This window comes from Glycine max, chromosome 2, assembly GCF_000004515.6.
Source record: "Glycine max cultivar Williams 82 chromosome 2, Glycine_max_v4.0, whole genome shotgun sequence".
Taxonomy (NCBI): domain Eukaryota; kingdom Viridiplantae; phylum Streptophyta; class Magnoliopsida; order Fabales; family Fabaceae; genus Glycine; species Glycine max.
Window position 1 is genome coordinate 16,306,861 of NC_016089.4, and position 13,400 is coordinate 16,320,260.

The window sequence follows — 13,400 nt, forward strand, 5'->3', positions numbered from 1 at the left end:
TCACTTTAAATATTAATAAAAAATAACTAAGTGAATAAAAGGATAAAAAAATAATAATTATGGAATAATAGTATAAATAATTGATAAATTTAATATTTTAAATTAAATAATTTTTTTAAGGAAGTTGAATTAATTTGAAAGAGTTTTACGTTTAAGGAAAGAGAGAGAATAATTATTTAAATTTTTTTGAAGAAAAATAAACACAAGAAACATAGCTATACCATATTAAAAATAAAAAACACAAGAAAAACGTGCGTGAAAGCTCTAAAATAATTTTTGAATAGTAATATTTAACGGACTTAGCCTTGGTTATCGTGAGTGCGGGTTACAATGAAAATTAAATTTGGATTAGACGCTGACCGCCAGATTAGACTCATCCTAAAACTGCCACCACCGCCTGGTTGCCTGCATGCCCTCTTTTTCATCAGTTCTCTCTCTCTCTCTCTCTCTCTCTCTCTTAATATGATTGTAGGAAAAACAAATTTTGACATAATTTTAAGGAATTAAAATGTATTAATATAATATGATATGATTATAAGTAGTTTTGTTTCTTAAGTATAGGGTCAAATATTAGATTATTAAAATCTGTTAAAATAATTCAGTCTCTTTAATTAAATTAAAATATTTAAAAAATAATCTTTGACTCAAAACATACTAATACAATATGATTATAGGCAACTTTATTTTTTAAGTATATACAAAATATTTATAAAAAAAGTCAATCCCTTTAAACAATTAATTTTTAATATCTCATGATTAGTCCTTGACTCTTCACTTAAATATAAGTTCATAGTATATATAATTTTTATGATAACCATTATAAAGGTGAACAACCTATAATATTACTCCCATTTATAATTGGATGATAAAATAAAATTCTATCAATGTGTTATTATTGTTATTTTATATATTATATCTTGTATTATTTTGTATTGATTGATTATCCCAACAATAACAATTACATAAAAGCAGCAACTCACAAACCTTCACAACATATACATGATCTGCCTCCATCATTCTTATTCATAAACTGCGTTTTTCTCATCCTCCCCGAAAAGGACCGGCTCCAGAACCCACCACCATGGTCGAAACCAGACGCAGCAGCTCCTCCTCTTCCAAGCGCTCTCTCTCTTCGCCCTCTCCCCCCAACAACACCAAACGATCCAAGGTACAATCTTTTCCATCCCAATTACCCTTTTCCTCATCTGGGTATCCGATTCTAATCTCAATTCGATACGTTGTTGATCGATTCTCTCTCTCTCTGATGACGTAGGTGTCCGAGGATTCCTCATCCACCACCGTGCCTTCGGTTGCTCCGGTCAACGAATCTGGAACCGCTAATGAATCCGCCGAACCGGAGCTGAGACCCTCTGATCTGCCTGATACGGCGTCGTTGAAGGCTGTTGATGGCTGTGATGCGATGTCGCCCGATAGGTCTCCCTCTGCGCCCGTTGAAGGCGAGGCCTTGGTGTCCCCTCAGTGTCAAGGTGAGAAAATTGACACCTTTATTCGTCGTGGTTTTCATTGGGGGTTGTTGTTCCTGTGCATGCATGTGATTTTTGGATTGGTGGGATTTATGAATTTGTGGGAAATTCAGGTGACACCGCGGAGAAATTGAAGGGGGTGCCGATGGCGGCGGCGGGTGGTCGGTCGAAGAAACGCCCTTCCAAATTGAGCCCCAAGGTTGCGTGGGGAAAGCTTCTCTCTCAGTGTTCTCAGGTTTGATTTATTGTTCTTAGTTTGTGTTTTTTGCATGCTTGGTTTGGGTTGGGTTTGTGTGCATCTGAGTACTCTGTTTTCAAATTTTGCAAGAGGAATGCATGCCAATTTTAATCCTTGAAGTTTACTACTATACTTTTGTTAGGCTAGTGATTTTGATGACTCAGGAGCTGTTGTGTTTGTGCTTTTGTACTCTTGTATTGGTAGATACTTAATACTCTCAACATTCCGCGCTTAGTTCTCAATTCCAAATAGCGGGGCGGAGTGACTGCCCCCTATCTGCTGTATAGTGGGATAGTGGAAAGCAGGATCACTGCTTAATACTAGCGAAATAGTTTATACCGCACGTATGTAATTGCTGAAAGAATTTTTTTTACCAGAAACTAAAAAGCATATTCATAATTAGTAAGAGTTGTCTTAGGCTATAGCACTATTGCATTGCGGAATTTCTTGCATCTGCATTTGCAACTCCATCTGCTATTGTGGGCGCTGTGAGTGTTGTGATTGTGGCATATATCCTGCATCCTCTTGTCATCTCTAACGAGTCTCTGGCCAATTGAATTTTTGAGTTAATATTATGCCAATTTTTATGCATTTTTATTTTTATTTGCACACAACTTAAAAATGCAACTGCAAACTTTTGATGACAAATTTGTCACAAAAAGAGGGGAGAGCACTCACTGTTTCATTGCTGGAAACCCAGTTAGGTATCTTGCCAGATAGATTGTCTTAGAGTTTACTGTGAAAATGGGTCCAACCCAAACAGCAGAGAGCTTCTGTGCCCTTTATAATAAGGGTTTGGTTAAAAGGGCTCTACCTTGGTTTTTGCTATTGATTTCCATTGTGGACCTTTTCTACCACTAGAAGCTCATCCTGTCAAGGGTGGTGGAAACCAAGACAGAGTTCAGATGGTTCTGGTGCTCACTGTTCTGGAGTCTGGGTGACACCCATTTGAGGCCAAACCACTCTTCTAGTTTTAAGTGGCTGCTGCAATGGAGGAAACTGGAAGGGGAGAAGGGAACTCAAACTTTTGGGTTTGGTAAAATATGGTGAATTCTTCTGCTTCTTCCAATGATTGAGAAGGGATGCCTTTGGGTTGTAAACAGTGTTTCTCTTTTTCACTGTTATGGGCTGCTATGCAGCTTTGCATTAGTCTCAATCAAACCCTCACACAGTTTACATGCATACGTGCAAGAGAAAGGAAAAAGAGGGTTTAGAGGTGAGGGGATTGAGAAAAGGATATGGAAAATGATCAGAGAGAAAAAAAGGAAAGGAAAAGAGAGTAGGCTGAGAGTCAGAGACAGATAGGTCCACAACTACAGAAATGAAAAAGGTGGAAGATGCTACTACTTTAACCAATCTATGGCCTACTTGTATTGCAGTTCAAACTGAGCACCACCATGTAGGAAAGTCCCTTTGCACGTGATTGTTGACAGCCTTAACAGCAATGTTACTGGAGGAGGAAGGGAGAGCACAGATAGTGATGGACCTTAGGAGGAGTGTGCTGTGAACATTTGAGCTGGAAGTCAGTGTCAGTGCACGGGCACTGGCTGAGCGTGTAGAGGTGCTGATGTGGTTTGTAACAGTAGGAGGCAGCAGAAATAAGGGGTTCGGCATTGCAGGTGCAGCTTTGCAGTAGGCATTGGAGGGAGGGAAGTGAGTTTGCAGATTGAGAAGGACATGGATGGGTGTTGTTTCACAAGATGCAGGTGAGGGAAGTGGTGATGCTGTTTTAAAGGCTGTGGGGAAAGAATGATGATGAGTGGTGTTTGGCGTAATAAGTACTAATGTCATGGGAGGTTTGTGTAAGTAGCCGTAAGTTATAAGATTGGAATGACAGGCCTTAGTCGTCAAGGGCCCATGCTTATTTGTATAATAGTGAGAGCTAATTACTTGATTTAGTCTATTTGAAACTTATCGTTGCACTGTCTTAAACTGATAGGACCCAGCTAATTGAAGAATTGCCACATGAGCAGCTGATTCACCAAAGATCAAGTGGACCCAAGACGTGGAAGGTGTATTCTAGAAGGAAGGGTAGAAAGGGTATTGGTGGCTAGTTAGTTACAATTGTGTGACGTGGTTAGGAATGAGGAGAGTACCATTGCACTTCCTGGATATAAGGAGTGGGAGGGGGAATATTCAATCATCTTGATTATTGTAATATTCTAGAATGTATAGGGAGCTTTAGCTTCCTATTAGGAGCCCTGCTCTTGTCAGATCTGTGGATTGTTATTCCCTTTTCTGTTATTGTCTCCATTGTTGATCATAATAATAAAGCTCTCTATTCCTCCATTTTACTATTTTTATTGTTTGATTGTTTTATTGCTATTCTGGTACGTATCATAAACTATGACATAATCCATGCAGGATAAGCAAATTAGTGGGATCTAATTAACATAATAACACAACAAAGTGTCTTGACATCATTTTTGGGGGTTGAATCTAGTAACTTTGGGAAATTTAAGCTTCTTGTGCATTACCAAAACAGAAGATTTTATTTTATTCTATATCTCACACTGTGAGTTTGGTAGAGGTGTAATAATATGACACCACGGGACATGTGGTTCTGTTGCAATTAAATTTTCCAATTATAAGATTTCTCATCAACTATGCAGAGAAGATTTGAAGTTGCTTGGTGAAAACAAATATTGTGTTTGATTTCGTTGGAAAAAAATACTATTGGTGGTATAATTGAGTAATATTCACATATTTTGAAGTTTGTCCTATTTGTTGTTGGCCTACCACGGGGAGGGGGGAGACTGTGGGCTGATTTATTTTTGTCTTATTAACTCTTCTATTTCTGATTGTACTATTGTAGGTTTGGAATTGATCATTTTGTTATTCATCTTTCTGCAGAATCCTCATGTATCCATGAGTGATCTTATTTTCACTGTTGGTCAAGGTCGTAATTGTAATTTATGGCTTAAAGATCCCACTGTTGGTAATGTTTTGTGCAAGTTGAGCCACATAGAGGTAGACTTTCCTCTTTTATCTTTTGAAACTTAAAATAAATAACTAATGATCCATCTGCTTTCCAGCTTTATTATGACAGGATAGTGATTTCTCAAATAAAAAACTATTTTAGATGTTTGATTAAAGATATTATTGAAAAGAATTAATTTTTGTTCAGTTATGGTAGATGCTTCCTAAAAAAAACTATTTTAGATGTTTGATTAAAGATATTACTGAAGAAAATTACAGTTGAGCATTTCCATGTCTTTCAATATTACTGACCAGTTGTTATTTGGATTCTGTTCAGCGTGGAGGCTCGTCTGTTGCATTACTTGAAATCACAGGGGGCAAAGGTTCTATTCAAGTTAATGGCAAGACATATCGAAAGAATGCCCGTCTGATTTTAAGTGGAGGTGATGAGGTGGTCTTTGGTTCTTCTGGCAAGCATGCTTATGTATCCTTTACATATGGTTCACTGGGAAGACTTCATCTCTTTCCCCTTTTAGTTCCTGTTGCTCTTTCCTTCTTTTTTTGCATGCATATGTGGTCACTTTTACATATTACAAGGATATTAGCTAGTCATGTGTTCTGTGTATTCATTATAAATTGCTGTTTTTTTTTCATTCCTAAATTTCTTTTTATTGATGTATTATGGGTTTCTTAACATTGAATTCAGATCTTTCAGCAGCTCACAAATAATAATATTAATCCTGCTGATATACCTTCTTCTGTGAGTATTTTAGAAGCCCAAAGTGCTCCAATAAATGGAACGCAAGTCGAAGCTAGATCTGGTGACCCTTCTGCCGTTGCTGGAGCATCGATATTGGCCTCTTTATCTAATCTTCCTAAAGATTTATCTCTCCTTTCACCTCCTGCTAAAACTGGAAAGAATGTGCAACAGAATGCTGACATTTCATCACTACCTTCTGGCAACGGGGATGATATGCCAGACAGTGAAATGAAGGATGCCACCAATGATGTAGCATCTGAAGTTTTCTCTGCTGATAAAACTGTTAATAAAAATCCTAACCTTGACACAGCTGAAGTCAACATCAATGTGGATCCCGATGTTGGGAAGGTTACTGCTGCTACCTATGAATTGAGGCCATTATTGCGCATGCTTGCTGGGTCATGTCCTGAAGTTGATTTAAGTTGTGGCATTACCAAGATATTGGAGGAGCGAAGGGAATTAAGAGAGCTCCTTAAAGATGTCGATACCCCGACAATATTGGCATCAACCAGGCGACAAGCATTTAAGGACAGTTTACAACAGAGAATTCTCAAATCTGAGAATATTGATGTCTCTTTTGAAACTTTCCCTTATTATCTAAGGTGCATACAATTACTTATTATTTTATCTCTTGATTATGCTGCCTGAACTACATGTGAACTATAGCTATGTTGATATTCTTTGCTGGTATTTTGCTGGGTTGAGATAGAAAAGAGATAATTATGGCTACTTGCTTATGATGTTTTGTATTATACAGTGATACAACAAAGAATGTTTTGATTGCTTCTACATTTATTCATTTGAAGTGCATTGGCTTTGGAAAATATGCTTCTGACCTCCCATCAGTGTCTCCACGAATATTGTTATCTGGTCCTCCAGGTAGTTACATAATTCTTGCTTATGCTTCCACTTTTCCCTTTTTGTAATAGAGAAGTGATATTTTATATGATTCTTGTGTAGGTTCGGAAATATATCAGGAGACTTTGTGCAAGGCACTTGCAAAGCATTTTGGTGCCAGGCTACTGATTGTCGATTCTCTCTCATTGCCTGGTGTATGTTTTTTTAGATATTCTTATTTTTTTTTATGGTTATAGAGGTTTTGCAGAATTGCCTTACTAGTCTAAATTGTTTCATGTTCATGGTCTTTGCTGGGATTGTTTGCCTGCTTCTGTTGAGATGGTTTCTTGCTAAATCAGGAATAGTATACACTCAATTGTTCTTAACTGTGCCATTGTTTTTAGGGAGCATCATCAAAGGAAGTTGATTCTGCCAAAGAAAGTTCCAGACCTGAAAGACCATCATCTGTGTGTGCTAAGAGAAGTTCCCAGACTACCACATTACAACATAAGAAACCAGCTTCTAGTGTTGATGCTGAAATTGTAGGTGGATCCACGTTAAGTTCTCAGGCTATGCTGAAGCAAGAGGTTTCTACTGCATCGTCAAAAGGCACTACTCTTAAAGAGGGTATGCTGTTGTGACCCAGAAATGAACACTCATCTGCAATTTACCTTCCTGTTGCCTTGTTTTATTATGAACGCTAGGTGACATTTTTTAAGGCTTCAATGACATGATGCTTTCTTAATTTGCAGGTGATCGAGTAAAATTTGTTGGTAACTTTCCTTCTGCCGTCTCATCACTACCAAATTATCCTTCAAGGTAATTTTTGTAATGGAATAATTATACTTATACTTAATAATATTTTTACAGTTCATGAGTAATAGAGGTTGATCTGTTCTTGTTGAGATATACAATTTGTATTTTACTTTTTTTTATTGAGGAGGATGTACATGAAAATTCCTTTAATATGGCTTTAAAAAGCATGGTGAACTTTTAGTAAATAGTAATGAGATTTTAATGGCAGTTCTCTTTTGCAGAGGTTATAACTTCTGAAGACTTCGCACTTTTGGACCAAAAAAAAGAAATAATTCCCCTTTTGAGCCGTTTCTTAGTACTTCAGTTCAGATATTTTTGTGTTTTTATCATTCTCCTTTGTATTTAACTAAACCTAAATGCACTTAAGCTCTAGATTTACTGTGTTATGTGTTTTTATGGTTTTTCTCTGGTGCATTGCTCATAGCTATTCAAAAGGTGTTTCAATTTCTGTTATGCAGACTGACTAGAAAGCTTTGCAGTTTATTTATTTCAGTTTCACATATTTTAAGTATCTGTTTATGTTGATATTTTATCCTCCTGCTAATTTTTTGATATCTAATCATTTAGTTTATATTTTTTTCTTATTCTGGAAAATTAAGATATTATTCTTCTTCTATATTGATCAGGGGACCAAGCTATGGCTCCCGGGGCAAAGTTCTGCTTGCTTTTGAAGATAATAGGTCTTCAAAAATTGGGGTTAGGTTTGATAAATCAATTCCAGATGGCAATGATCTTGGAGGCCTTTGTGAGGATGATCGTGGGTTCTTTTGTTCTGGTAATTCACTGGGTTTTATTGAAATTTTGTTGCCTTAGCCGCATGTTAGCATATTGAATGCTATAATTTTAGCATGTATAACTTGTTGAGGATTTATACTGCAGCAAATCATTTACTACGGGTAGATGGTTCTGGAGGGGATGACGCAGACAAAGTTGCAATTAATGATATCTTTGAGGTTGTGCCAGTTCTTTACCGGTCCAAAAGATGCCTCTATTCCTGAAGAAGTATATCTAACACCCTTCTCTGCTTTGTGCATAGGTTACCTCTAATCAGAGTAAAAGTGGTTCACTAGTTTTGTTCATTAAAGATATAGAGAAGGCAATGGTTGGGAACTATGAAGTTTTGAAAAATAAATTTGAAAGCTTGCCACCAAATGTTGTAGTAATTGGCTCTCATACTCTGCTTGACAATCGGAAGGAGAAGGTACTGTCTCATTATTAGATCGTAGTGATCTCATGATTGGAGGAATGTTTTTACTGCTGTATTTACTGACTGCATGATTATGTTTCCAGACCCAACCTGGTGGCCTTCTGTTTACCAAGTTTGGGAGCAATCAGACAGCACTACTTGATCTTGCTTTTCCGGTATAAGAACCACTGCCATTGCTCTTCTTACCTTGATTTAAAGCTTGTGTATTTCTAGCATGGAAGTTACAGTTCTTGTCTTTTTCTGTACCTTCACACTATTCATAGCTTTTAGATCTAAATCATTGTTAATATTGTTATATATAAATTGTAGCTTGGCTGCTTCTGGTTCCTTAAGGAGTTAATTATCAATCCACTATTATTTGTTCTTTTTTAGGATAACTTTGGTAGACTGCATGATCGGAGCAAAGAAACCCCTAAAGTAATGAAGCAACTTGGTCGTCTTTTCCCAAACAAAGTGACAATACAGTTGCCTCAGGTTTGATGTTAGATTAACTTCAATATGAAATTTATTCCATTGGTATATACAGTTCATGTATCCATTTTAAATCAACTTGTACAGGACGAGGCTTTACTTTCTGATTGGAAGCAACAATTAGAACGTGATATTGAAACTATGAAAGCTCAGTCCAATATTGTCAGTGTTTGCACAGTGAGTCCGGAAACATCTGATAGTTTTTATGTGCCTTTTTTGCTTTTATTATCCTATGCTTCCTCTTGTTGCATTTTTTCTGCATGTTTCAATTTTTTTCACTTGCTGTGCATTAGTGTGATTTGCCTTTGGAATATGTGGAATCTCATGCATTGGCTTTGTGAAATTTTCCTAACTGCGCTTAGCAATGCTCAATGTCATTTTAGAAGTTGTTTCTGTGGGTAAAATTCTATTTTGCTTTCTGCTTTTTCAAGCCTACCCATCCTGGCCATCCATATCCATTGTTTGATTTACACTGCCTTTCGAATATGGCCAATTACTGCTAACAAAGTGATTACTTGATTTTCATTTTTCAAATAATATAGAGCTCCATTCTGACCTGTACCTGACTTAAGTTTCATTTCTTAAATATTAAAATTCATTTTTGCCATACCATTTATCAAACATCTGATAAGATTCTTCTAATGATTCAGGTTCTCAACAGGATTGGATTGGATTGCCCTGACCTTGAGACTCTTTGCATCAACGACCAAACCCTCACAACTGAAAGTCAGTTCCTTTTTTCTTTTTTAATATTATGTATGAAATTATTTTTCCAGCTAAATATAAGATGTTTAGATTTGCTGCCTTATTGCTGATAAAATCCTATGAACTCGATTTCCTAGGTGTGGAGAAGATCATTGGCTGGGCTATAAGTTACCATTTTATGCATTCATCTGAAGCTTCTATCAAAGATTCCAAGCTTGTGATATCTGCAAAAAGGTTGTGTTTGTCATTTTTGGGCATGTTGATAATCTCAACCCTAAAAATTTAAGCAATGTCGATAATTTTATTAACACTACTTTTCATTTCACTGGTGCAGCATTAATTATGGGCTTAACATTCTACAGGGCATTCAAAATGAGAACAAAAACTTAAAAAAATCACTGAAGGTAATTTAATATTAGATGTTACAATTATAAACCTTTCTCCATCATATTTTGTGGAGATATTTTGCATTACTACTGGTATCCATCTAGTTTCTTTACCTTGTCATGATTTGAATTGTGGAATTGTCACCTGTATTCTTTGAATTGTTTTTCCAGGATGTGGTTACTGAGAATGAATTTGAGAAAAAACTTCTTGCTGATGTTATTCCGCCAACCGATATTGGGGTCACATTTGATGATATTGGAGCTTTAGAAAATGTGAAGGACACCTTGAAGGAATTGGTTATGCTTCCTCTTCAGAGGCCTGAGTTGTTTTGCAAAGGACAGCTGACCAAGGTTGATAGATTTTCTTTTTAGTTGCTTTAAATGACTTGTGGAACACATTTTTTAGTAGATCATATTCGAATCATGTGTGTAGCACCTCATTGTAATTACTTTGGATATAGCCTTGCAAGGGAATATTGCTTTTTGGGCCCCCTGGCACAGGAAAAACAATGCTTGCAAAGGCTGTAGCAACTGAAGCTGGAGCAAATTTCATTAACATTTCAATGTCCAGCATTACTTCAAAGGTATCAATATTGTAAATTACTTTTTTTGTTGTGTATTTCCTTGTATGCTTCAGTTACAAGAAAAACATGGTTTTGTTTGTTGCAGTGGTTTGGTGAAGGAGAGAAATATGTCAAAGCAGTCTTTTCTCTGGCCAGCAAAATTGCTCCAAGTGTTATTTTTGTTGACGAGGTTGCTTTATTATGTCATTTGTTTATCTTCCTTTGAATTTTTCTTTTCCTTTATTTTAAATATTTTTTTTAAAACTTTTTACCCTTCATATGAGCCATTTCTGGACTAGTTTGAGAGGATAGTATGCCCATCAAATGGGGAAAGCATAGTCATGTTTTATATAATGATGTTTATGGGATGAAAAAAGGTGTTTGTGGCTTACAATGTGATGGGGACAATAATAGATTGCTATGAAGTGCTTTTTAGGTTTACTGAAGTTATAGATTGTAGATTATAAAATGGGCTAGACCTCTTAGGGTTTTGCTAAGCTGAAGGAGAATGGCAATGGTGCCTGGAAGTCTGGAACAGTGTTTATGAAGGGTTGAACGAATTTCTAGTAGATTTGAACCAAAAGTTCTAAGGCTGGTTTTTTTACTGAATTCCTCAGTTATATTATTTCTGTGATTATTTTCTTTAAGGCAAGTGAAAAACTGTCTGAATTGAAGAACTAAACATTTAAATCTCATATTTTTTATGGTAGCTACTATGGATTTTCTTAGTTTCAATTATCTGTGTTGATTTGTTGTGGCAATTGTGGCAGGTTGATAGTATGCTTGGGAGACGTGAAAACCCTAGTGAGCATGAGGCTATGCGAAAAATGAAAAATGAGTTTATGGTAAATTGGGATGGTCTGCGTACAAAAGATAAAGAGCGTGTACTTGTTCTTGCTGCTACAAACAGGCCTTTTGATCTTGATGAGGCTGTTATTAGGAGGCTTCCTCGACGGTGAGCATGTTATGTTTAATGTTAACTTGTATTTTCATGTTTTACAGATGACATCTATTCTAATGCATGGTCTGTCTTCAATTTTTTTTTGTAGATTAATGGTTAATTTGCCAGATGCTCCAAACAGAGAAAAAATTCTCAGTGTCATTTTGGCGAAAGAAGATTTGGCACCTGACATTGATTTTGAAGCAATAGCTAATATGACAGATGGATATTCTGGGAGTGACTTAAAGGTTGTATATCTATGTATTTTTCACTTCCTCTCTTGGTTGCTTGAGAAGGTAGCATCTCTTTCTACATAAAATATTCTTATTGTTATCGTTTGATTGCAGAATCTGTGTGTCACAGCAGCTCACTGTCCAATACGAGAGATCTTGGAGAAGGAAAAGAAGGTTAGTGAATCTCTCTCTCTCTCTCTCTCTATATATATATATATATATATATATATATATTACTCATGCAGAAATCTCAGTTCAGTGCTAAATATAAATCTGTTCACTTGAATGTGCTTGCATTATAGTCCTAGGGTTGGTGATCTCTTACTCACTTTGATATGAAATGTCTTTCAGGAGAGAAGCTTAGCATTGTCTGAGAACAAACCTTTACCTGGATTGTGTAGCAGCGGTGACATTCGTCCCTTAAAGATGGATGATTTTAGATATGCACATGAGCAGGTATATCAATTTATTTCTGTTGTTTTCTTCTTAAAATAATGTGTTCATTTTGGAGTATAGGGTGTCCTCAAAAGTAAGATAGCTGCCTTGTGACACCTAGTTTAGGAAAATCCTTTGGACCCTGGGGAAAGGGTGTTTAAAATAAATATGACATGACCCCCCTTTTCCCAACTTACCTGCATTTTATTAATTTATTTTCGAGGAAAGGCCTTATTGGTGGAGGGCATTTGTAATCCCTGCCTGGCTTGTGAAACCATCCAAGCAATGAAATTTGGAGGTTGGGTTGGGGGTGGTGTAAAAAGCATTGTTGTCCTCCTTCAGTCCTGGGGTTTGGCTTTATAGGATGGACACTTCTTATTGTCACAGATGAAGGACTAAAGTGTAAACCTAATACTGTCACAAGCATTTTCAGCTTCTTGTTTAAACATGAGGCTTCATTATAGGTTGCTAGCTTACAAGAAATTGAAGTTTGCAAGGCTTGACTGGCTATATTGATGAGATCTTTTGGAGGGGGTAGTCTTGACTCTTGGTGCAATTGCTTCATAAAATTGGCTCAGTGAGCTTTAAATTTGTTGGGGGAATATTACTATACATGTTTAACACAGTTCAAAGATGAGCTAGCAAATGGAAGTTCAAATGGAATTATAAGATGTGTCTGGTGGATGGATGGAAGTTTTAGCCAAATAATGCTGAATCTGGCTCAGCTCAAAGAATTAGTAAAATAGTGTTACTTCATTGAACATTAAGCTACTACCTTTGTAGACAAAATTGGTTGTTTTTCATGGTGATCATGTAATTGCTCAAAGAGTCCTTTTCGTGGTAATTACATTGCTTGATGTATTTTTGTGCAGGTGTGTGCAAGTGTGTCATCAGAGTCAACAAATATGAATGAGCTACTCCAATGGAATGACCTCTATGGAGAAGGAGGATCAAGAAAAATGAGATCTCTGAGCTATTTCATGTAAAGCTCTCTCTCTCTCTCTCTCTCTCTGTATAGCATTTCTTGCTTAGGCTATTCTTCTATCACCACCTAAAGGGTGCAGCAAGGTCAGCAGTGACCTGTTTGATGTGGAAATCCCATCTTTGGTTCTGCCTCTAGTGTATTATATCATCATAGGTTTTCTTTCCCCTTTTTCCAACCCTCACCATCCTCTCCAAATTTTTTCAGATATTAGTAGAATTTGTTGACTATTTCAATTGAGATAAAAAAGTTTAATTTAGGTTCCCAGCTGATCCAACTCTCCCTCCCCTTATTCTTGCTTGTATATACTGAGTTTTTTTTTTCTCGTAAAAATAAAATAATTCTTAATTATTTCTTGTATAACCTGTGGCTAAATGGCATTGTATTTCTGATTTTCAGTTTGTGTTGTGTATGATTATATATG

General features: G+C 36.5%; 1 protein-coding gene across 1 annotated transcript; it reads left to right on the forward strand.

Annotated features, from left to right (window-relative positions):
- Positions 1–968: 968 nt before the first annotated feature.
- LOC100801477 (uncharacterized) lies at positions 969–13,327 on the forward strand. Its single transcript, XM_006575048.4, has 27 exons — positions 969–1,168; positions 1,274–1,487; positions 1,598–1,719; positions 4,576–4,692; positions 4,979–5,125; positions 5,348–6,003; positions 6,159–6,280; positions 6,362–6,453; positions 6,643–6,865; positions 6,991–7,057; positions 7,681–7,829; positions 7,934–8,007; positions 8,091–8,255; positions 8,345–8,416; positions 8,634–8,735; positions 8,820–8,909; positions 9,383–9,458; positions 9,575–9,671; positions 9,772–9,841; positions 9,995–10,174; positions 10,285–10,407; positions 10,493–10,576; positions 11,157–11,341; positions 11,436–11,574; positions 11,674–11,733; positions 11,911–12,015; positions 12,867–13,327. The coding sequence occupies exons 1-27, from the start codon at positions 1,082–1,084 to the stop codon at positions 12,978–12,980; spliced, it is 3,732 nt and encodes a 1,243-aa protein (XP_006575111.1). The 5' UTR covers positions 969–1,081; the 3' UTR covers positions 12,981–13,327.
- The last annotated feature ends 73 nt before the right edge of the window (positions 13,328–13,400 follow it).